Source organism: Pectinophora gossypiella, chromosome 3, assembly GCF_024362695.1.
Source record: "Pectinophora gossypiella chromosome 3, ilPecGoss1.1, whole genome shotgun sequence".
Classification (NCBI taxonomy): Eukaryota; Metazoa; Arthropoda; class Insecta; order Lepidoptera; family Gelechiidae; genus Pectinophora; species Pectinophora gossypiella.
Genome location: NC_065406.1, coordinates 8,302,047 through 8,324,264, shown reverse-complemented (window position 1 = coordinate 8,324,264; position 22,218 = coordinate 8,302,047). Strand labels below are relative to the sequence as shown.

Below are 22,218 nucleotides of genomic sequence, written 5' to 3'. Positions count from 1 at the left end.
TCTCGCAGTCACGAATACCGCTGCTCTGTCTTTATTTTGTTCCATTACGACCAAGAACAATGACTATTTGAAGATAGAGCCGCGTGTTCCTATAGCTTTTCTTTTCTCGCAAGTAACATAAGGCAGCGCTCCGAGCGAGACAGCCGGCGGTCGCGGCATAGCTCACGCCGATATTAAATGTTTCGAATTCTTATTGGGCCGCTGAGATTTAAAGATGGCCACTGGAGGTTCGTTTTGTTACGATAACCTAATTTGATTCCATTACGTCGGTAGTCGTTCTGGTTAAATTTCAATGAGGCGAGTCCATTAAGTTCGAATGTCAGGAGGCAATGCGAGTAAAAAGACAGCGACCTCGCGCGCATGTTCGCACGCCCCTCCCCCTCCCCCGGCGCCCCGCGCCCCGGCTGGCGTCGGCGTCGGCAGCGCCTGATTCAACTATTTCGTTCGGAAATGTCGAAGGTTTGCCGGACGTCGGCCGACACGGAACTACCTTCGGCTTATGCGTGTTTCCAGGTATTATTTTACTATAGGCGTCAATTCTTTTGAATATAGACCTGTTTTTAGCATAAAACTCAGTCAGTTCTCTTCGAATCCGTTCTTATATGTTACTTATTGTCAACTGTTATTGTCGTATTCAACTTGAACGCACTTATTCAATACTTGAATGTGCACTGGCAGCTTCATGCGGCGTACCGGAGATCATTATAGAGCGTGAATTGAAATGTTTCATACAAAAGACTTCAACGCGCTCTGCGCTAATGCATCTATTTTCTCTTAGAGAAATTTAAGGCTATGGGAAGTAAAGGCTTTTCTATGTGAATGCTTTAGAATAGGATATAGATACAAGTAATAAATTTTGATGAAAATAAGGTCGCACTCCATGCTTTAAAATACTTTAGTAGCAGAGGTACCTTACTGATAGCACAAGAGTCGATACAGTTTTAACAGACGAAATAATAATAAATAGGTTCGTAACATGTCACACAGTACATGTCGTGTTAATTCCGCTTAGAGTGAAATAAGGGCTGGAGTATGATGATGGTAATATGTCACTTTACAGATAAGTATCATGTCTTGGGAAATCAGTACAATAAGTTAGGTTATGGTTAGGTATATGCAGTTTGTCTTCTAGCGGCTCATCTTCAGAATCATGTCCTTTGACTTAAGAAGAAATATTTTTGAAAGAAGTTTTACTCCTAAATCCACCTAACCTGCCCAACTGTGGGGCGTATTTAAGCTATTTATGTTATATATGCTTTCATAAAGATGACTACTAGAGGTCCGTTTTGTTACGATAACCTAAATTGATTCCATTACGTCGGTTAAGGCGAGCCCATTTCAGAACAAGTTACAGTACAGAGTAAGTAAATAAATAACCAATAACACCACGGGTCGTTGACTGTTAAATAAATGTATAATAGTCACTCAAATCTGGTTTAAATGAAATTATTGCATTAACAAAATGTCACCGGAAAACACGCAGCCTGTTTAAATGGTTTATCAAGTTTGCGGATAATGCCCTCCGGCCATTACAGGGTTTTACCTCCAACAGACACTCAGCATTAAACTACGTATGCAATTATTGTACAGAAAATAAAATAAAACAAAGCCTTTTACAGATAGACAAAAAACCCAAGGCCAAAGGGGACTTTTTTGATATCTATATTTACTAGAGGTGAATAACAAAATTTCCAGAACGATAAGGAAGATCCTGAAGAAATGCTTGTAGGCTTGTGGGAATTATTTTCCGCTCTCTTTGTTTATAAGGGCTTCTTGTAAGGTGTGAGAATAATAAACAGTCATAAAACGTCGATATTATCTTACACTCCATCCTACGTAGAGCTGATATTATCGATACAAGGCACAGGTATCCCTTGGATATAAAGAGTAAGTATACTGTACTAAACGAGAAAATCTAAGTGTTATTAGGCTGTAAACAGTAAGTACTTACCTATTTAACGACTTCTTAGCACAATTAGCATTGCGTCTGTTTACAATGCTAACTATTACCGCATCTTCATTTTCAGTATAGAAATTAATATTAAAATGTTCTCGGTATTGTTAATGTGCAACAATAGGTTTTTTACTGCGTATGTACTGCTTAATATTCGGATTATTATTGGATTTTTATTAGACTATTTAACATCAAGCAAACAAACATAATAATTAGATAACTTAATTATTAAATAAAATTTGTATAATGGCGTGGGAAGCTTAAGGGTCTGCAAGAGATTTTTACAATCATTTTCAAGATATACATACCTGAGGTTTATGGAAAGGAGAATATTTCACTCCACCCCGCTACTCTACAGAGAGTTAGTTGACTACAACAATTATTGCATAGTGTGTGAATAAGTATCCACCTCAACTGATCATCATAATACATATACACGTTGTCAGGAAACAGACGATACGGATGTAAGGCTTGGGAATAAAAAAATGTCTGAACTCCACGCGGACTATGTCGCAGAACAGAAATCTACGACATTTATGTTTGTTGAGGACTCTTTTCTTTTGCAGCGACTGGCTGGTCTTCAGATTGTCATTTTTGTTTGTTTTTTGGATACTTTGTTTTTGATAACAACGTTCTCTTTTGTTTTTGCAGTCTTGTTATGTGTTTCTGTGTTCATTTTGTAAGTATATTAAACTTCTATCGCTCCGCCGAGAGTAAAGTCCGATAAAATCTTTATAAAGAAATCAAGTCTCCAACACCGAAACCCAACCCTGTGCTCATGCTACCGGCTCCGCAGCCGGTTGCTGCAGCCGTGTCCAGCGTGGTCGTTTGTTTTTTGTCAACAAACTTGACTTTGAGCCCGCGTGTCGCGCGCCATTGTCAGCTAATTGTTACATTGCCGCAGATCCTGGTTTGTCCAGAGGTCAGTGCCGCGCGTAATCCTGTTTGCTATACTTTTTATAAGCTCAGTTACAATAAAGCTGTTCACCCATTGCAGCGCGTGGTCGGCGTTGTACGAAAATGTAGGTATCACCTCTTGTGATGTGACTCAGTAACTGATATCCTTCGTGTATGCTTATTATTGGTAGGGCAAAACGGAAGTAAATAGAGCATATATCTTTATATTAGTAAGTCTTCTTATTTTTTAAAATTATTTAAGTAACTAGATCTTCCTTATTCAGTTATTTACTAGCAGTTTGCTATTTATAATATTATCATTTACAGTAAGTACTAATTACTTAGATTCAAATTGTTGCACACGACAACATAAGCTCACGATTATATTCCCAATTGGGCTAGTCAGAGGTACGATAAGGTGCAAATTTCTAATCGGTTTCTTGCAAAGTAATAAATTAACTGGTTGCTCTTAAGACCTCCTGGTTACATGTCGTTTCTGTAATAGACCAAAAACACCTACAAAAACATACATTTTATAATTATGTTGTCATAATGGTTCATAATTTCACCACTGTTTGCAAATAATTCGGTGGGCTCAGTGACTACACTTCTGCTCTGCTTCTCTGATTGTACATTCATCGCAGGATGAACCAAGTACCGATTCACCGAGCTTTCTTTTAGACCAACGCGATATACGTATAGAGGCAACATTGCCATCTATGAATTAAAAATATAATGTATATATTTTTAATGATTAAAAATGAGAAATATGCTTACGTAACATAATATAAACAGCCTATATACGTCCCACTGCTGGGCACAGGCCTCCCCTCAATCAACCGGAGGGGGTATGGAGCATACTCCACCACGCTGCTCCACTGCGGGTTGGTGGAGGTGTTTTTTTAGCCGTGACCAATGGCTTAATGTGCTCTCCGAAGCACGGAATCATCTTTCAGACAATTAGGTGATTCAAGCCTGAAAAGTCCTTACCAAACAAAGCACAGGCTCACAAAGTGATTTCGACAATGTCCCCATCGGGAATGGCACCCGGACCTCCAGATTGTGAGCCTAACGCTCTATCCACTAGACCACAGAGGCTGTTAGACCACGGAGGCTGTTATAATGCATAAATATTAAGCATATTTCTAATTAAAAAAGAGAAATATGCTTAATATTTATGAAAAGATTACCTTTTAAAGTTTACTTAATTTTAGTAATTGGTTTTGTTAATCACAAACTAGTTATTAAGTACTTGTATATAAGTACTTTGACAAGAACAAATACAGCGCCGTCTCTATGCGACATTTAATCACAATTCGTCAACTCATTGATGTTTTTTCAAACGCGACCTTAAACATTTTTTGTGGCGCGCAATTTCGTGTAACGTTAAAAAAGCAAGTGTGATTGATTTTCCACTTAAATGATCTTACGAATTCTTCATTCTCGGAGCGTGCGCGCCTAGCGTGGCGCGGGCGGCGTCTCCGCGACACGATCTATTCAATCAGCTCTCTTTATCGTTACGTGGTAGTAACCGACAGACTTTTTTTACCTATTATGTACAGTTATGAGGAAAACCACCGCCTGAGTGGGTCATCTGAACATCTTCTTGTTTTCTTGCTGTTGAAAATGTGAAATTAAGTCTTTGTATAGGAAAATTCCGAACGCCTCTTAAACTAAATCAAATTGGTTTACTATCGGCGATCATAATTAAAGAAAAATATTACCAATACATTACTGTCATTATGATTTTAGAACTAACAATAAGAATAATCGAAACATAGGTACCAGCGATCATTATGTACATTCTTTTACAATTGATGATTAAAAACATTGTTTCTAATGAACGAGTTGTCTTTAAAGTAATTTAATATTGCCTACAAGCAGCAAATAGAATATCGTTCCATCTTTGTTATCGCAGTAACAAATCAATCATAGGTGAAACCGTAGTATGTACTATGCTTTAGTTTTATTTTTAACCAACAACTTTTTACGTCGGTAGAAAGTCTACCTGTGCCGAGTGAAGCTTTTTGAATGCCGATCAGTTTACATCAAATTTTAGAGAAATTGATGTTTATTAGATTAATGGTAATGCACGATGAAAAATAATGTTCCACGATGTCGTATTTTTACTTCGCAATTCAAAACTCTCTTTTAAACATTCATTTTACTTAATGATGAATACAAGTTTTTGATACTCGTATATGTAGTAACGATAAACAGTATAGTACATTCTTAATTTTTATTGAGTATCTGGTAATGACCATTAATGGATCGTAAACGGCGAAGCTTCAGATCTCTGTATAGTCAAGGTAGCCAAATAGAATGTAACTTTCAGCGTTTGACGCTCAAATCCTCTATATTTCGCCGCCCGGTGCATAAAGCATTGAGCAGTAGATCGCAATATGCATTACACGACAGTTACCTCAATAGTCGTTAATACTGTCGACCCATGTAAGGTATTTAAACAGACCATCTAATACAGAACTTTATTGCAGAGCTAACTCACTGGAAGAGGCACATTAGCCGTTAAGCCACTCGCGCAACATCGCGGCTCTAATCTAATACACTAACGATTTACGACGAAACCAGCCGCGTTTCGCAAAACTGATTGCCGAGGATCGAGATTGGTTGTCGTGTTGGGCCCGTATCTAATTTATTGCAAGCGTGCATCATAAAGGCTTGCGTACCGCCGCGGAGGGCTCATGTGCTTGCGGGTTGCAGGTGTCAATCGCGCTCTGTATATCATACGCGTTTCCCGGCGCACACGTGTTTGTACCACACCTCCGTGCACGGGCTGGCCCACACGCACTCCCTGCGAATATAGACGGTGTTGCCGGTGCTGTGATCCGATAGTGGCGCGCACGCCGTCGCGCCACATCTCACTCGCGGTGCGACCCGGCACGCAGCCGCCATCCTACCACGATTACAGTGAGAGTGATCATTATTGTCGATCATTGACGATCTTTACATTGCACACGAGCATTTTACTTCCATATTTTATGTTTACCTCTTCTGATTTTCCGTCTCCAAGATATCGTTAAAGAAAGAAAGAAACATTTATTATTTTCGCACACCACAGACACAGATACGTTTACTTACTAAAGTTTGACGTTTAATTGTAACTAAATATGATAAAGTAATTAGATTTGATTGCGGCGATATGATTAATCGCACCAAATAAAATATCGCCGCTTTCACCAAACTGCTTAATCATCCGTTTTGAAACGCGCCCGCCGCCACTAAAAAACAGACTTACTCGTACGGTCTCGTTTTGGACAATAAAGTTTTTCAGTGCACCTCCATCCATACGCACAATTAAAGTAAATGTCAATAACTGGAGCACTTAAAGGAAAGTTAATAAATAAAATTATGTTTTCACTTGCGGCAATTACCTTGAAAAACAGTTTCGACGAAAGAACCCTTTAATTAAAGTAGGTACACGATTCCGGTTTTTGCTCTTATAGCTCCAGCGAGTATAACGAACGATAATTTGGCTATATTCATTACAGAAGTGACTTTTTAAGTGTCACAGGTAAAATAATAATTAACGTTTCGCATTTACAGTTGTTTATTATCGTCAGTTTATCTCGTACCTATAGATTTACCGCGTGTATAGTGCAGTGAACATTTTGTACAAACAAACGTTTAAAACTACAAAAGGGAAGTGTCGAAATATGTTTATAGTTTTATATCATAGTTCTGGGTTGGGTTTATGTTAGTGTTGTTCTAGTTTCTCTTGCTCTCGTCAAATTATCCTCGCTCGTTGAATGCAGTAAACAGGCGTCATTTGGCTAAACTGCTGACCTGTGGCTTCGATTATTGCACTGTTGTGCTGCCGGAGAAGAAACTCGAGTAGCCAATTAAAAAAGCCATTATCGGCAGAATAACGAGCGTGTTTATTGATTTAAATTGCAAACGAAGTCTCCCGGCCCGCACGGCGCCCGGGCCGGCCGGCCGCCTCGTGGGCTCATGGACCTTAATTGGCGAACTTGTCCACTTTTTGGCATTATGACATCTACATACGACGGTACGATAAATATTATTCGTAATAATTTACATGACTTTGTTAATCAGGCCATGCACTATTGTACTTATAAAAAATGAAATCAAATTAAGAAGCAAAAAATTGACTCACTATTTTTTTATGAACAAAGTTTTAATTTGCAGCAACTTTATATTCCATACTCATACGTCAAAATAAACTGGCGACCAATGCGGAAGCATCGCCACAACAGTTATAGCAAGCCGATATTGTTGCATATCCGTCTATATTTCCTTATCTTGGAGCATTAAACCATTTACGAGTGTCATGCCATAAAATGTAATAGGTACAAGTGAACTGTATCTGTAAGTAGCGATCTATGTTAATCGATAGGACATTTTAACGTCGGTGCGTCGACAACGGCCGCGCGGGTCCTGTAGCCGCTCAAGGCTGAGACCGGTGAAAGGATGCCATATAAATCTGGATCATCCCAGCATCCGTGGCCTGCGGTTGCGTCACGACCGTACCTACTCAATGTCACCACTAGGACCAAAATCGCTCGCCACTTCATACGATTCCTCTTCCCTTCTCTGGCTTCGAAGCAAACGATTTTCATTGCAAAATTGAGCAGAGCTCTGTCCGATTAGCACACGCAGCTTCGATACCACCATGGAATATGCTAATGACACTAAACTGTGTTACGAAATGCCCCGACCGACAGACGAGATAATACCATGAATAAGGATAAACTATTAACGATGAAATAAATTGATGCGAGAGTGAGATCACGACTTACAACTACCAGGTACGCAAGGGCCCGGCGCCCGCGTTACTTGCTCACTGCACACAAAGCCTGGAAAGCGGGATGAACGGCACGGGGCTCGGGATTTTGTATGAAACCACAAATAAACCCTCACGTCCCGGTTCGGTTGTCTTTATTTTTCCAGTGCCGTATGCAGCAAGCTTTACATTGGGAACAGACCAGTCTTTTTGGGTTAAGTTATTTTCAAACAGTGTAATTATTAAACTTTAATAGTATTAAATAAAACACGCTAAGACACCTAACTCTACTAAAACAAGAAAATAATTCCTAGAGCGACTATAAATTACACAGTTAGTTAACATATATTAATTCCCTTCTATTGCAGGACACGTTGTAATGTTCTCTTAAAATTGCTATACTACGTACTTACAACTTTAATTATGAAAAAAAAAAGATTATTCAATTTATTTACACAAATAATGAACGAAATAAGTGTGTACTTATAACACAGTAATCGCTTTAAATTTCTTAATACTGATGATAGAATTAATTTAATTCTATCATTTCACCACTTTAGACAAATTTTAGAAATCATTTGAACAGGAACTTGATGATGTTTATTGACAAATTGAAGTCTCCATATTTCATGCCACTTTCATTTTTACAGACGCCCACATTCAATTTATAGACGATCATCTGATTGAGTGATTTAACTCAAATTTGCGGGTGAATTGAGGTGTGCTTTGTATGAATGGTGCTCCAAAGATAACTGCCAATTAACTATAAAAAGTGAGCTACAATATTTTATAAAGCCGTCTGGTGGCCAAGCCGGCAGCCGGCGGTACTCAGTCAGAATCTTTTAAGCACATAGTATCTTTTATCTGCTCATGTCAATTCATCAACAACAACATGATTTAACCTTTTCATCTGTCAGTTGTTTGTTTTCTATCAATGAATTTGCTTCAAAAGATGTTCAAACGCAAACTCTTATACAGAATTGCTAATAATCTTATTGAGAATGTAATTTTCATCGAAATTTTGAAAGTATATCTCAATATCACTTATTTACTCAGTACCGAAACTTGATATAAGTGTTCAACATCCAAAATTGACTTTATTTGCTCAGCATGTCGATTATCATTATGATAATGTCTGTTAAGGAACATACTGTAAATAACAGTGCTTAAAACACCATAAGAGAGTGGCGTACGTGTTCAGATCGGTGGTTCGCACGAAACCAGAGCAAACCGGATCCAAATCGGAGGGAGCGTTTTCTGTAACTGGAGCAGTCCGCCGGCTCGAATATCGCCCCTTATGTCGATAATAAGATTTTCTTTCGAACGCCGTAATACTGCAGTTTCTCTTTTTTTAAGTCCACCTGCGATGTAGGACAATCTTGGCTTATTTCGAAACGACATCATGATTGACTGTTATCGGGCAAATCGCTGTGCAAATATTACAATGCCACACTTGTATTCTACTTGTATTCTTACTATGCCACACGTGTGATATTATCGGCATACTAATAAAATATTTACTTAACTAATTGTAAAATTGTCTTCATTACATATATGCCCTGCGTCCCTACATACGTTATTTAAAATAGGTATTTAGGTAAAGGTGCATTAGAAGCTATAGTAGCGCGGATTATCTGCAATAATTTAGCTCATAGTATTCAATACGCGAATTTGTATAAGCGATTCTATGGAAACTACCATGGACGGATGGGTTAGATGACGGGGGTTGAAAGTAAAAATATAAAATTAAGTATAAGTAAGAAGATATTTTAATTAGTATAATAATTGTGAGGATCTCTTGTCCAAAACTGTAAACTTAGCTGGTTTCAAAAAAGCTTAAAAATTCGCAATTAACGTTAAAATCGCAGCCTTTAACGTTACCTCGTCCAATTAAATCTGTCAGATGATACTCTTTAAAATAGGACAAAGCGGTCACGACGGTATAATTTTGGAATAATCGAGTTTTAAACCCGACTGACTGGTACTGCTTCACCCACTCAAGATATTTACGGTTTTACCTTTAAAATATTATTATCTTAATAAAAAATTTCTTGAAGAAATAAATCTCTATGTGACATACCTACCTACTCATAGGTAAGACTTATTAATGTGTGTGATCTTTAAAAAATGTCAAAGCTGACAACGTACATGATTCAGATGTGAGTGGTATGTGTATAATCATCAAGTACTTACATTGTTTAGATATTTGCTTTATATTTACATCGCAGTGCGTGGTGTCATTATTTACGAGCAGGCTGGCGGTGGCGGCGCGGCCGGCGCTCGCGCGTGGGAACTCGAGCAAGTGGCTTCCATTTAATGTTCGCGGCTATATTTCACGTCAGAATTCGATGCACGCCGACACAGCCGGTACAAATTCGATACTAGATTGTACATCCTTGTACTGCGAGCTAACATCTCGTTCGGCTCCCAACGACTTAGGCCATAAACTGCAATCGACTTCGCAAACTTTATAGCAGCATCATGACTACCTACATATTTATTATCTTAATTATATCAACTGAATTTCTAACTTGGGTTAATTAAATTGCAAATTTATTACACCAATCCTTCGGCGTATCGAGGTAAGCAAATATGAGCCCTTTCTAAATCTGTGTGATTTTCTCACGTCAACACATCGGCAGTTTATGAAAAATATTAAATATTAGTTGGAAATTGCAGAATGAAACTTTACAATTCACATAAACGTAAAACTTTAATCAGATTTTATAGCTAAGTACCTATACTTATAATGTAAGTGCAAATAATAATTAAAATAGGTCTTACAATATTAATACTATATTATGCTCCTTTACCTAGTGTCGAGGTACATTGTGACATTAATATAATTACTTTTACAATCACTCTTTAGGTATTCATAATACCTCATACCAAGAGATATGAGTGTATCGCTTCGTATGATAATTGCTTCACCACATGTCATCCCGGGTTATGACGCCCGCCCCGGGCTAAGCGTACTCTTTGCAATGATAATTTCCCCGCTGATGTTATCCGACGTGAATACATAATAATCTGGCATAAAATTGCAACAGCCGGGTATATGAGAGAGATCAAAGGCTGTGCTAGCAAACGGCCATCTTCGTCCAAATGTCAGGGGTCGGCGCGCAGTGACGCGCGGTCTGGTATGCGCCAGCGCTCCCATTCGCGCGCGGCTACTGCCGTTTATTGATCATTGCAATAATTATTTAGAAAACCACTTTCGTTTTATCTCCTGTAAGTATGTTCATAAAATGCCGACGTAACATTTTGATCGTAAGAAAGACACTTAAGATAAAAGCGAAATAAAGCCAATAAAAAACCAATTTGCAATGTTAATTTTCTCAGAGCCACGTCTTTGTTCACGCATACCCATAAACTTTAAGTTTCTCTGAAATGCCATTTATCTAGGTAGACGCAAATGAAGTGTCATAGATCAGTGTCAACATGAAAATGCTCCGCTCGCCGGTGCACCTGCGCGTGCGCTGCGATGCTCCAATTTGGAGCAGAACCGACGTGTTGTGTTGAGACAAGCATGCCTATGTAAGACTGCCAATTAAAACGGCCGTATTGTCGCCGGACGCATATCGCGGCGCGGATCGCACAGCGCGGCCCTCCAGCCCTCGGGCAATCGCCTTCATTGAGGTGAAGTTAATTGTCCTCTTAATTTTGCACAACATAAATACAAAGCAATTTGTAGACACAGTTCGATAGATATCGCAGATAAAGTCGTTTTATATTCCCGGTATCGAGGTCGATTACTTACCTTAATTAAACATGATGACTCAAATCTATCCAAAACGACTATTTGACCTGCTAATCTTCGAGTTATAACAATTATTAGGTAGGATTTTGTTGTTACTCAATAAGTCATAACTGTTCATAATAATCTGAGCTTTATAAAATGTTTATCGTCCCGTAAAATGCAGAGTGAAATAGAGATAGGATGTAGACGAAACCAATAGAGACTAGGGTTAATAGAAACGTCATGTCTTCTAAAGAGACATGACGAAAAACTACTTTGTGGTGTCCGCACGTAGCTGAGACATGTTTACTGTAAGTTGACATATTTACTGGGTGAAATAGCAAATAAGTAGGTACGTATTTAGAATTTTAACTTGCCCAAATTCCATTTCAGGAAATAAAAATTACGCTTGACACATTGTAGTCTCTTAACATATTGGATTTTTATGAAATTGAAGTAAGATACTTTCGTATCGTTTCGTAAGATGTTTTCTTAAAAAACCTTATTACATACATACCTGTATCCCTAGCGGGGTGAACAGTGTCATCAATAAGATAACTTTAAGTTTGATAATTGTATATTTAGCTCATTATTTATAGAGTATAAAAGTCGTGATCCTTTACACAAAGTCAACTATGTATGATGTGATCATGTGACCTACTACGCGTCCACACAAATCTCGTCCACGCAAATGTCTGTAATAATAAAATAAAAAAAAATAAAAAAGCTTATCTGTCTGTCTGTTTGTAAGTTTGTCTGTGTCTGTTTGTCTGTCTAAATGACCTACTTATATGATAAAAATGTCTGGTATTGAATGTGTTCTTCTAGTTATTAAATAACTTGTAATGTACCCTCATTGATTTAACATGTGTTGCTGTTGCAGTTTCTTGTCATTTCTTCTCCTTAGCCATAACACCTTGCGAAATGACGTAAATTCAAAAATGTTACATTGACCTTCAATAAGTTTATCCATGATAATTACGTTGAATAAATGATTCTGATTTTTTTATTGAACAATCACACAAAAAAAGAACAGCATACAAGTAGGACAGAAGAAGTACAAGAGGGGGCGTTATTGCTAAATAGCAATTTCTTCCAGGCAACCGTATGGTAATTCTTCTCATAAGGCGTAGTAGCTATAAACCTTACAACCTCTCATGCTCGTGAAAAGACCGTGACATTCGACTTCATCAAAGATTACTACGGGCAAAAACATTTCAAGGAAACGCATCAATACTAACCGTTTGCCTACGATTTTTCCAAGAAAAACGGTTATTTAGTCCGTAATGTCCTATTACGTTTTTACGTAAACCATCAACGACTTGAATCGTTTAAAGAAACTGTGAAGACTGATACCTACCTACTTAATTATTAGGTATCTGCATTCATGTTATTCGTTATTCGCATATCGTCATCTTATAGTGAAAAAAAAGATAAAAAAATTAGATAATCATATTCTAAACTGATTTTCTTCAATAAAATCTCGATATTTCAATTTATTTCATTCCGGGCAAAATTTGAGACCACAAGCTTTGACCTGGATTGAAACTAGCTTATCCATTGAGAGGTTTTGTTAGCAAAAAACACATCCAAATGTGATTTTTGAATAAAGCCCTTGCGTATTGTAACTTCAAATACAAAATACAAACATACATTATAAATATTTTTTTTAGTTACAAAAGAGACTTAACTACTTACAGCGCAAATGGCGGCCTTATCGCTCAAAGCGATCTTCTAGACAACAACAAGGCGAGGAAATATGTAAAAATTAAAAGTAAGAAGCCGTGTATATTTTGCTTTTGGGCTGAATACTTTTTAGATTTTAATTTTCACTATCGTATCTTACAAATTCAAATTCAAAAATATCTTTATTCAGTAGGTAACATAGTTACACTTTGAATCGTCAATTTTTACATAACGAACGTCTCATCCGCCTAAAACTACTTCAGCTTCTCACAACCTGTATAGCCAGGGAAAAGAAGCTGCAAGAAAAACCTCGGCACAGGGCCCTAGACGTTCTTTAAAAAAAATATATGAAAATACATTGGAGTAGGTATGAGATAATTAGTAGTAAAAAAGTTAAATCCCTTCAACGAGACACTTTTACGTCTATACATACATCTATCTACACAAAACCTTACTCTATGGTCACATTTTATAGTTGTTAAATAAAGCTAAGTAACTTGTAGTAAACTTTATGACTAATTCTAAAAGGCAGTTATGTACTAAATTACTAAAGTCGATTCCCAGAAAAGTTACTAACATGACCTTATTATCAATCACAATTTGTTAAGATTACTTTGAAGAACTATTTAAATACTAGCAATAAATCGTTTCTTTTATAGCTTAGTAAATAGAATTACTATTCTTAGCACTCTTGCAATTATTGTACCAATGTAATGCTGGAAACATAATTATTTTGGAGTGGTAATGTTGAAACAGTTTTGCATACTAACAAAGTGTACGAGTTTGTAATATCTTGTTGGATACGTACGTACTGTAGAACTAAATTTACTTTATGTACAACGACGAAGCTGTTTACTACTAATTACATTCAGACGTTAGATGTATACTTACTATCTAAACTTGGTTTTATGCATCCGCTACAAGATAACGTTTGTATTAAGTATTTTTACTATATAATTGAACTTTTACTACGAGACATAAAATTACAACACTGAAGACGTTTAATCCGACAAAGATTAGAATACTAATAGAGGATATTTAGATTGAAGTGGTTTTCTAAATCTTAGCTACATTTAAGCGCGGATTATATAATTTGGTACGTATTCCTAGTCGTATTATAAGCCCTTTTAAAGAATAGCAGAATTGGCGAATCAAATAACGATATTCGCATTTGCAGTTTCATTCAATGCATTTTGAGCTCCAGAATGAATTTAATAGTTTCGCTATATAACAGTTCTTTGTTTTTCTGACAGTTTTCTTACTAGTGTTTTAGAAAAGTGCGATAAACCAAAAAAGTGAAGTGAAGTGTGATGTTATACCTAATTGGTTTCGTAAAGTATGGGCATGACACGATGAACATCATAATATACAGGGTGTTAGTGACATCGTAACGAAAACTTTGAGGGATGATTGAGGCCATGATTCTGAGATGATATCAAGTGGAATTTTCCGTCGCAAAAGTATGGAATTGAAAAAAATTAAAAAAAAACACAAACATTTTCAGGAATATTCAGACTGAAAATTCCACTTGATATCAACTCAGAATCATAGTCTGAACCATCCCCTTCAGTATTCGTTACGGTGTCACTAACACCCATACCTACTTGTATGGCTACCCTATGTACTTGTGTGGGGTGTAAGTGGCATCGTAACGAATACTGAGGGGGATGATTCAGCTGATTATTCTGAGTTAATATCAAGTGGAATTTTTCATCGCAAAATTATAGAATTGAAAATAATTTAAAAAAAAACTAAAAAAAATCATGAATTTTGCGACGAAAAATTCCACTTGATATTAACTCAGAATCATGGTCTAAATCATCCCCCTGAGTATTCGTTACGATGTCACTAACACCCTGTATAATAGCCCTCACAATATATTATGTTTATTCTGTTGTTACCTAATGCACTATGATTTCATTGTCGAATGGAATATTGAAGAAATCATATAACCAGGATGATTAGTCTGCATGGAACATTCTAAACTTGCAAGCACGTAACGTAAAACGTTTAGAAAAAAGACAGTTCTTAAATAGACTGATTTTGTATTAGCCTACTATTTTCTAAGAATTTGTAATTTGAGTGGAATGCCATCCCAAATGTGGTGGGTATCGCTCCGTGTCGTTGGTTGGTAAATAATATTTGGTCAAATATCGGTGTGGTGGCATTGTATCAGCTGACAGGTGAAACACGAGCTGCCTCAGTCCGCGCTGCTCCACTTCACCGTGTCGTTTGACAGACCTTTCTCATTTTACATTCGGTACTACAACTCACTCGACAGAAACACTTCTGATTCTAATTATAAGGTACTTACCCATTTAATCTACAGCGTGACAGCAATATAATTCATTTAAGGATGGGGAAGTCGAAAAATACCCGTACTTACTTAATAAAAGTTTAAATGCAGCCATTATGTATAATTATAGCTGACGTTGTTTCTGCTTTCATCGTAGCGGTAATTAAATTGAATATTTATAGAATAATTTTGGAGGATGTATAGAATAATTTAGGTAGCGAGCATCGGAGGGTGCGGGGGGTGGAGTACAACGCGCGGGTGGGTGGGGCGCCGGCCGACCGCCGCGTGACTCGCCCGCCCTGGTTTCGTACAGGATTCGCAACCACGACCGAACCGAGCGAGCTTATTAATTAAACATTCCGTCTGATACGATACCGCAACGACACACCGAACTTAACATTCGTAGTTACCTAACGAGTTCTTTATAAGAAATATTATTTATTTAAGTATATTTGTACCTGCATTACAAATACTAATCATATTAATTTCTCTCTTTTCAGAACTGACTGCGAACTTCGAAGACATCTGACGAAAATCATGGAAAACGTAACCGAGTGCTTCAACTTCGCTGCCGGCAACAGCGGCTATTGAGATCTCGTAAAGTAGTGGACCAGATTGGGGTGAATAATGGGAAAAAGGAACGTTCGGATCAAGTTCACACACGCCATTGGTCCACCGCTCGAGTCGAGCTCGCCCGCGCCGCGCGCCTCCGCGTAGCGACGCCGCGCCGCGACGCACCGCCAGTTACCGACGCTCTAGCGACTGCCAATAAAGTACAAGTCATACCGGGTTATAATACTAATTCACTAATTTAAACTTAGATGTATTTATTGTAGTACAAACATACTTTCGAAAAGAAAAGTTTTACTTGATGTAGTAAAGCTAACGAGAGAATACAACCGAGTCATAGCCCTCGGTCGAGATATAAAACGGTAGTCATGACGGCCACTGCCCCAGAACTGTCAAAGTCAGATTTCTTCGATTTCCTGACGTCCAACGAGGTTACTGATGCCCAGTATAAGCAGCAGATGCGATCTGTTAATGTGTTCATGGAATCACCGGATTCTCGATCTAACCCGCTGCTGTCGGAGGAGCCCAAGGAACAGAACAACAACAGCCTGGTGAACGTGGGCGGCGCGCCGACCGTCGGCGCCGGCCCCACCATGGCGCCTGCCGCCGCCGCCGCCTCCACTACGCTGCAGAGCTTCGACTCCATCTGGAACGTGGACCGCGATCGCGACCGCCTCGAGACTGCCATGCTAGAAGATCTCAACAAATACTACTGGAACACTCAAGATGGCGAAATTAACGGTACTAACCCTTGTACCGACACCACCATCTCTAATAAATTGATCAGCAATAATACGGATGGTCAAATTTACACCTTGACTGTTCTTAATCAAGACATTAATGAAACGAGTTCGAATCGCTATTGGGGTAAAGAAGAAGACGTGTCGATGTCGAGTCCGACTGACATCGAGCAGCAATCCTCCCTAGATCTCGAGTCAATATTGAACATGAACGGATTCCCTAACGACTTCAATCAAGACTCTCTCGGTTCAAACATATTACCAAAAGTAGAGAGTTTCAATTATGAAGAAGGTGAATCAGAAAGTCAACCAAATACAAATTTGAGCGCAAATAGCTTAGTCAAAGTGGAAACCTATAATTATGACGAAAGTGAATTTCAAGGAAATGATAAAAGAGACGATTCCCGCAACTCCATCGTTAGCACTCCCCTATTAGAAAGTCAAGTTGAATTTAACAACAACAATAATGATTGGAAATTAACAGACCAAAATACGGAATCAAATGAATCATTACTCAGAAGTGCATTACAGGGGAAAGCTTTCCTAGCTAGGTATAGTACAATACAAAAAAATACGATAACGAAATTAGACGCCAATACAGAATTACAAAGGGTAATCATCAACAATAACAACAAGGCTGATGTCCCGTCAATGTATCAGGATAGCAAAGAAGGAATTCCAGATATTTTAATGACAATTGCGCCTCCAAAGGGAATGAACATATCAATATTACTAGAAGACCCTAACGAGACCGTCATATCTAATGGGGAAAACCCGACGTCCACACAAAGCGTCGACGACATATTATTACAACAACTAGATGCTAATTACCATCCAGAAGACTACGAGAAACTCAAGCGGATAGCGTCAGAACTAGGGGAGTCGGTACAGCCGTATTGTACCGTTGAACCTATCGATCCGACGCGCAGTGTGTACAACATACATCACGTCAACGGGGAACTGGTGACGATGATTCCCGCCGGCGAAGTTCAGTTACCGCAACACTTGCAGTTAGTGACAGCTTCGCCCACAGTCACTAGCACGAAGACAGTCAGTAAGAAATACAAGAGGATACAGAACAAGAACTCGCCGCCGACGTCTCAGGTGCAGTCGGGGACGGCGATCCAAGCGGCCACGTCGACATCGAACGGCGTCCGCAAGGAGCGATCCCTGCACTACTGTTCGATATGTTCGAAAGGTTTTAAAGACAAATACTCAGTGAATGTTCACGTTCGCACTCATACAGGCGAGAAGCCGTTCGCGTGTTCGCTGTGCGGCAAGAGCTTCAGGCAGAAGGCGCACCTTGCCAAGCACTACCAGACGCACATCGCACAGAAGAGCGCCGCCGCCAGCGGGGCCGCCAAGCCCGCCAAGAGGTAACCGCGTTCTCTGCGACCACACCCTCTATGACATTCGTAGTCAATTAACTTTAAAACGTGATATCACAGTGATATCGTAACAAACTTAACGTAACAAACGAATACCTAAAGGCTGAAAATTCACAGAGAAATATGGTAAGGTGCTAAATAATAGATATAAAACGTTATTCAATTGTACGTAAAAGAAGAAGACATTAAAACAGGTCATTGGCCGTTATTGTTAATTCGTATGTACGTATGTAATCCGTCCGTTACCGAAATACTTTTAGTTCTAGCTGTAGCTAAGAACTTGCTACTGTTAAGTATTTTATAATGAGATTATTTTAAACCATCACTTCATAAGTATTTACATATTATAGTCATAGCTTCGTTAGATTACGTAAAGTCATAGGTATTTTCCATGCATTTCTGTAAAGTTTTTTGTTCCTGAATTCATTACACATAATTGACATCGGCACATAGATAGTATGAAATCGTACAAATTACCAAATAATTACTGCTGGCTTGATAGGTGTAACTGGCTAACGTAACAAGCTTTCAGACAAATAGCCACAATGATGAGTCGCGCGGGATTACCGCCGCCCGCGCCACCGCGCGCCGTAATTTCTCCCGCTGCGCGACCGACTAAACTTTCTAAAAAATAAAAAATAAAACAGAGCAAAAGAACGAGCATTCAGTACCTGCCATCTTTCACCGCGCGGCTATCGTATTCTCTATATTGGCTAAGAGCAACTCATTCTACAGCCTTATTTTATTTTCGGTATTCTAACCTTCTCGTGATTGCCGGTACCTCTACCGTTTTTGACAATGGATTCAATCATTTTTCACGTTACGTAAATCAACTGATGGATCTATTTTGTTTTTTCATTATGCACCTACGATTGTTTTTTGTATATAAAGAATAATAATGTTATTAAAGTTAAGTGCTGGCTAGAAATCCACTTGTACTTAATGGGCAATAGCTATCCATAATTATTTAGCCATCCTTCCCGGACAACATAGTGAGCGGTTTCTCATTTCCAATATTACATCTTTCGCCTCATACTAGGAAAGGCCTGATTGCTCCCAGATTGCTATAAATTTGAAACACAAGTGGTGTTTCAATCGCGGTCTTTAAAATTGTGCTCCCTTTCTCGTCTAACAAATTGGCCTTTCTTGTCCAGCCCGTGTACTGGCAGTACACTGTACACAGAGGCTCGCCCTGTTCTCATTTATACAGATATTGTTTGCAGGTGGACCCCGTAATCATCTTATCTCGGCTATAAATTTCATCTTCAAGATAAAAGCAGCATTTCACTAATTTTCTAAAATACAACACATCGATATCAGTACATCGAAGTCTTAATACACTGTTCGATTGTCAAGTTATACACGGTCTTTAGAAAATATCTTATTGATAATTTTATTATTTCTGTAAGCTTTCACTAGATAGCTCTGTAACTTTCGTATTTCTGACAATAGATAAATTCACGAAGTGCGATGATTTGTAACCGCAAATGTTTAAGATAAATATGGCTTTCAATCGAACATCGGCTTATTTCATTGATTGATTTAAAATAAAAAAGTAAAACAAACTAGCATCGACTTAATCAAACAGCGTAGCAGGAAATGTCTTGCTACAAGAGTCGTGACTCAGCAAGGCGGCGGCGCACGGCGCCAACGTGCACACTAAATTCATACAAAAATTTGAGTTGACGGATGTGCGGAACGAAGGAATTTTGAACTTTGTTATGCTAGATACTCGTAAAGAATTATTGCTTTACAAATAATATTGTTTATAAGTAATTCAATTTCCAAGTGCAATTATAGAAATAAATTAAATTGTATAACCTATCATCAAAGGTCATTCTGTTCAGAAATACTTATTTTGGCCTCCGCACGTCAGCTACTGCCGCACGACGTTTGAGCACAATGTCATTCTGAAACGACCTAGCCAGCTTATTATGTCCTAAATACTACTGTTAACATGCTATATCTACTTACATACTAATAGAAGAAACTGAAACTTATTTATATATTGCCTATTCAACTTGGCAATTCAATAAGGAAAAAGTAGAAGAAAAGGAAATGTAACTTAGTTTACCATTTTTATTTCAATGTCATCTTGCCATTAACACTTAATTAGTAACATTTAATTAGTAACGAAGCGCTGCCTTTAATGCTCCTATCTGAATGAGACTATGGACAAAATAATGTCACTAATTAAGGACCAAGTAGATTCCATTAATTGATGGTGCCTAAGTGTATAGGAATGCAAAAAAAATAGTTATGAAAAGGTATTTAGGTACTAGTAGTGTATTACAATACGTTACAATTCTAAAAATAATCAAACAAAACAAGAATGGGATACAAAAAATACATTTCCGCTTTGACTAAGTCTATCAACTTTACAGCCCACTGCTTAAAGTAAGTATTAATAAAATCTCCTTCGTCTCAAAATTATTCTAAAATTTAATATATTATTCTCGATTAAATCCGAGCCGTCTCATGCGTAACAGTTAAATACTCATTATTTTGTAAATATATTTATGTAACGAATGGATTGTAAGCGAAAATTTATTAATACGCGACACAAATTGTACTCTACCACGTGTATCTCATTAGATGGTATTTTGAATTTAGCGAATTTATAGTTTATAGTAAGTAATAAGATGAGATTTACCAATTTATATTAAGAAACTGTGGCTACCTTGATAAATTATGCATAATAAGCATAAATGGTTGTTAATATATTCTTTGTAATATATTAAATTATGTTGGTTTTTGACTACTTTTATCGAAAAGAGGGATTTATAATATTGATCGATTTTTATTGCATTTGTTCCTGAGTTGATTTTAGATTTTATTGATAATAATAATTATATCTTGTTCATAAGATTTTTATGTATAATTCTTGCATGAGTAATTTAATTTTTGTTAGTAACTGTAGATTTAAGGACGGCGTGGATAATTGGAAATGACGATACGCTTCGTAGAGCGGCGCGGGCGCATTGCGGCGCGCAGTGCAGCGGCCGTCTCACTTGTAAATACCAGTTAATTTATTAGGAACCGCGAGTACATACTTTATTCAATCACCTTCTCCACCACCTAGTTACATGTTTCTGCATAAAATAATATTATTTTATGTACGAGGGTGCTCGATCTGCGGATTATCTGTAACTTATTGCAATGTATTAATCCATTCCGTCCTTAAACAGAATCCGTCCTGTACAATACTTTAATTATTTATTTGTAGAATTATTATTAAGTCGACAAAAGAAAAAAAACAAAAACGATCATATTTTGATTAACCGGAGCTGTGATTTTTGCTTATTGTATGTCTATGAAACAGTGTCATTTGCTAGATAAGCACGCTAAGTTAGTACCAGAAGTGTGCCTTCAGTGGCGCTGTTTCTTATCACTGAGGTCTTCCAAGCTCCAGGGCATATTCACGAGAGGTTTTTTGTCATGTGTACAGGCCCGCCCACTTGTTATTCTGGTTTGGAAAATTTACACATATCTCCCTCCAGTTAACATTGCTTACGCAATCATTCTTTTATGGTTTAGATTTCGATGAATAATTTGATCAAATGAAGTACTTAATAATGATAATAACTTCCCGTGAAATGTAAACCTCGAGTAAGCTGTTAATAAATCTGGTCACATGTAATATCAGTATCACTCTGTAAGTTCTGTTTAACGTAATGAAAGTACGTAGCTACCATATTTTTTACAAGATTTACAGTTTTGTATTGAATTTCTTATATTTTTTACTTTCCTACATTAGTTTGCTAATAAAATGTTTTTGTACTTTATGTTTTGTTTCACTACCAAAAAATCCTTATGTAACCATGCCTTCTAGATCAGTAATATGAGATACTTACATAGTTGATACCACTTTCTATTTAGGTTTTTTACTTTCTTTTTCAAAGCAACTTATACTTCAGTTTGTATAAAACAGACTACCGTAAGTAACCTGAAAGGAACTATAAATCGTCAAAGAAAGGCATCAATCTTGAACAACAATGGCAGAGACCTATCTTGATAAACAGTTTGTAAGCAGTTTTTCTTTTAATTGGCGTTATTGTAACGATTTAATATAGTAGACATTCCGAGCACCTGGTTAAGAATCTAACACACGCATCATGAATGATTTTAAAAACAATTCGATGGCATACTAAGATAAGTAAGACATGATGACATCAGCACAAGACAA

At 37.6% G+C, this 22,218-nt stretch overlaps 1 protein-coding gene across 1 annotated transcript in view; it reads left to right on the top strand.

The window, feature by feature from the left end:
- Positions 1-21,804, top strand: part of LOC126381825 (zinc finger and BTB domain-containing protein 14) — a 54,318-nt gene extending 32,514 nt beyond the window's left edge. Inside the window, exon 3 of the mRNA XM_050031324.1 lies at positions 15,835-21,804. Within this exon, the coding sequence (XP_049887281.1) occupies positions 16,273-18,024 (1,752 nt within the window). The 5' untranslated portion in view covers positions 15,835-16,272 and the 3' untranslated portion in view covers positions 18,025-21,804. The remainder of the gene's footprint in view (positions 1-15,834) is intronic.
- The last annotated feature ends 414 nt before the right edge of the window (positions 21,805-22,218 follow it).